This window comes from Cetorhinus maximus, chromosome 9 (assembly GCF_964194155.1).
Source record: "Cetorhinus maximus chromosome 9, sCetMax3.hap1.1, whole genome shotgun sequence".
Taxonomy (NCBI): domain Eukaryota; kingdom Metazoa; phylum Chordata; class Chondrichthyes; order Lamniformes; family Cetorhinidae; genus Cetorhinus; species Cetorhinus maximus.
In genome coordinates, this window is record NC_135887.1 from 80,478,790 (window position 1) to 80,482,143 (window position 3,354).

The window sequence follows — 3,354 nt, forward strand, 5'->3', positions numbered from 1 at the left end:
AGTCTCAGGATATGGGACAGGCCATTTAGGACTGAGATGAGGAAAGCTTTCTTCACTTACAGGGTGGTCAACCTGTGGATTCTCTACCACAGATGACTGTGGAGGCCGGGTCACTGAGCATATCAAGAAAGAAGTTGATAAATTTTTGGATATTAGGGGCATCAAGGGGTATGGAGAGAAAGCGGGCATATGGCGTTGAGATAGAGGATCAGCCATGACCATATCGAATGGTGGAGCAGGCTCGAAGGGCCGAATGGCCTAATCCTGCTCCTAGTTTCTGTGTTTCTATGTTTCCTCCACAGTTTCTAAAAAAATGTCAGGCTCTATCAAGCCAGGTTTCACTCTGGGATCTGACTTGTTCAGTATTAACGTCAGCTGGGATCATAACACAAGCAAGTCAATAGCTTTGCTAAGATCCTCCAGTGTGGGTTTGATATCTAGCTCTGCCCAGACAAGCAGGCTTTCCATGGTGTCTAGAGTTTCTTCGGTGACAGCGTTCTCCCTAGAGTACAAATCAAGGTAGTGTTCCACTCATCTCTCCAACTGTTTATTAAAGCTGGTGATGACTTCCCCTGCCTTTGATTTCAATGGAGCTGTTTTATTTTCTGATGGACCTGTTGCCTTTCTGATCCCTTCAAACATGCCTCTGACATTTCCTGTGTCGAAGGACATCTGGATATTCTGGCAAGTATTAATCAGTGGTCTTGGTGCACTGCCTAGCATCCTGTTGGACTTTACTTTGAGTAGCTCTTAGTGCATTCCGAGTTTTCTCACTCAGATCTCTCGTTATTAATGAGAGCGGACCTTTTGGCTTATATGACAAGCTCCATCACAGTGATGTTAACCTTGAACCAGTCAATATTTTTTGATTTTTACTTCCTATATGTTGAGATGCAGTATTATAGGTTACGTCTTGAATTATGTTCCATTTCCCCTCTGCACTCTGTGTGGGAATGCCAGAGAGCACCATTTTTATTGAGTCAGGGAACTGTTGATTTTTATCTGGGTAGGCATTATGCCTGACATTGATACAAGGATGGCACATTTAATTTGAATGAAAAGGCTTTGAGGGTTGCATCCTCACCTGAGTGCACACCTGTCTATCACAGTCAGCGATGTGCTAGCTGCCTACATTGAGAATGCTGTTCAGAAAGTCACGTCTGATGATGATCAGGTCCAGCCGGGGCTGATTGCTTGATCTTGGATGTCTCCAGGAAACCATGTTCTGAAAGAAGCTGTTAGTTACACAAAGCTCATGGTAGCAGCAAAGCTCAAATAATCTCTGTCCTTTCTCACTTATCTTTCCCAGGCCATGAAGTCCGAGGCAGGAGGGCTATGCCTCATGATCTGTGCCCACTCTTGCATTGAAATTCCCCCAGCAGGTAAAGATGTTCTGACATAGGGGTCTGAGCAGTGTCAAGCTCCTCAAAGGACAAATTATTCACCTGTGTAGTGGAGCATAGTGTTGGACCAGAGATACTGATTTGGTCCAGTTTGAATTGAGAGGTGGATGGAAAGAACGTCAATGGGTGCTGAGAGCTTAACAAATAGACAGAACCCATCACACCAGGAAAATAAATGAAAGAAATAAAAAGATTCCAAGTTTTCGGTTGGTAAGCTGGAATGTCAGGACCATGCGCAGAGGACTGACTGACGACTTGCAAGACACATGTGATTGACAGAATCATGTACTCCAGACAGAATAATGTGGTCAAGCATGTCAAAAGCTGCAGACAGGTCCAGAAAGACTATGAGGGAAAAAGGAAGACATTTGTGACATTTGTTTGGCACTGTGGCAAGGGGAGAAACTGGATGAGGGGATTCAAACAAAACATTTCAGGAAAGATGGGCATGGATTTGGGAGGTGACTACATGTTCAAGGACTTTGAATTGTGCCAAAGTGTTACAGTGTTTGTAAAGATTGTTGAATCGAAAGAAATAGAAGAAGAATAGCTTTATCTGTGAAGCTAGAGATGTAATGCTAACTGGTGCCGCCAGGCTCCGCTGCGTAGGGCGGGGGCAGCGGCTGAATGAGGGCCTCGAAGCTGCAGCCTGAGTCCCGGGTACAGAGAGGGAGCGATGGCGCGGAGAGTGATGTGAGTGAGGAGCTGAGGGTGGGTCAGAGAGGGGCCGGCGCTGGGTTTCCGAAGCCACCACACGGGTTACTGTTCCACAGCCCGGTCGGTCGATATCAGCTACCCGGAGCTCGGGATGCGGAACGTGAGCGGCCCCGGATCCCGAGGCCCAAAACTCTGAAGGTGGCGAAAAAATCTGGAAAGTGAAATTACTGCCCCCGTCTGTTCTCTCTCCGCCCCCCCCCCCCAACCCCCCCGCTCGTCTCCACCCCCCACCCCCCCGCTCGTCTCCACCCGTCACCCCCCCCCGCTCGTCTCCACCCCCCACCCCCCCGCTCGTCTCCACCCCCCCCCCCGCTCGTCTCCACCCCCCACCCCCCCGCTCGTCTCCACCCCCCACCCCCCCGCTCGTCTCCACCCCCCCCCCCCGCTCGTCTCCACCCCCCACCCCCCCGCTCGTCTCCACCCCCCACCCCCCCGCTCGTCTCCACCCCCCACCCCCCGCTCGTCTCCACCCCCCCACCCCCCCGCTCGTCTCCACCCCCCCCCCCGCTCGTCTCCACCCCCCCCCCCCCGCTCGTCTCCACCCCCCCCCCCGCTCGTCTCCACCCCCCACCCCCCCGCTCGTCTCCACCCCCCCACCCCCCCGCTCGTCTCCACCCCCCCACCCCCCCGCTCGTCTCCACCCCCCCACCCCCCCGCTCGTCTCCACCCCCCCGCTCGTCTCCACCCCCCCGCTCGTCTCCACCCCCCCGCTCGTCTCCACCCCCCCGCTCGTCTCCACCCCCCCGCTCGTCTCCACCCCCCACCCCCCCCGCTCGTCTCCACACCCACACCCACACCCAGCCGCTCGTCTCCACCATCCCCCCCCGCTCGTCTCCACCCCCCACTCCCCCCGCTCGTCTCCACCATCCCCCCCGCTCGTCTCCACCATCCCACCCCTCCGCTCGTCTCCACCCCCCACCACCCCCCCCGCTCGTCTCCACCCCCCACCCCCCCGCTCGTCTCCACCCCCCACCCCCCCGCTCGTCTCCACCCCCACCCCCCGCTCGTCTCCACCCCCCACCCCCCCGCTCGTCTCCACCCCCCGTCCCCTTACCACCCCCGTCCTCCTCTCCCCCCCGTCCTCCTCTCCGCCACCCACCCCACCCCCCGTCCTCCTCTGCCCCCACACCCCCCGTCCTCCTCTGCCCCCACACCCCCCGTCCTCCTCTGCCCCCACACCCCCCGTCCTCCTCTGCCCCCACACCCCCCGTCCTCCTCTGCCCCCACACCCCCC

At 56.5% G+C, this 3,354-nt stretch overlaps 1 protein-coding gene across 2 annotated transcripts in view; it reads left to right on the forward strand.

Annotated features, from left to right (window-relative positions):
* The first annotated feature begins 1,999 nt into the window (after window positions 1-1,999).
* mrpl23 (mitochondrial ribosomal protein L23) overlaps window positions 2,000-3,354 on the forward strand; it is a 31,828-nt gene continuing 30,473 nt past the window's right edge. The window contains exon 1 of one of the 2 annotated variants that reach the window (XM_078548941.1): window positions 2,000-2,096. In XM_078548941.1, the coding sequence (XP_078405067.1) occupies window positions 2,080-2,096 (17 nt within the window). In that variant the 5' untranslated portion in view covers window positions 2,000-2,079. Of the gene's footprint in view, window positions 2,259-3,354 lie in introns of both variants that reach the window. The other variant, XM_078548942.1, reaches the window with a different exon arrangement.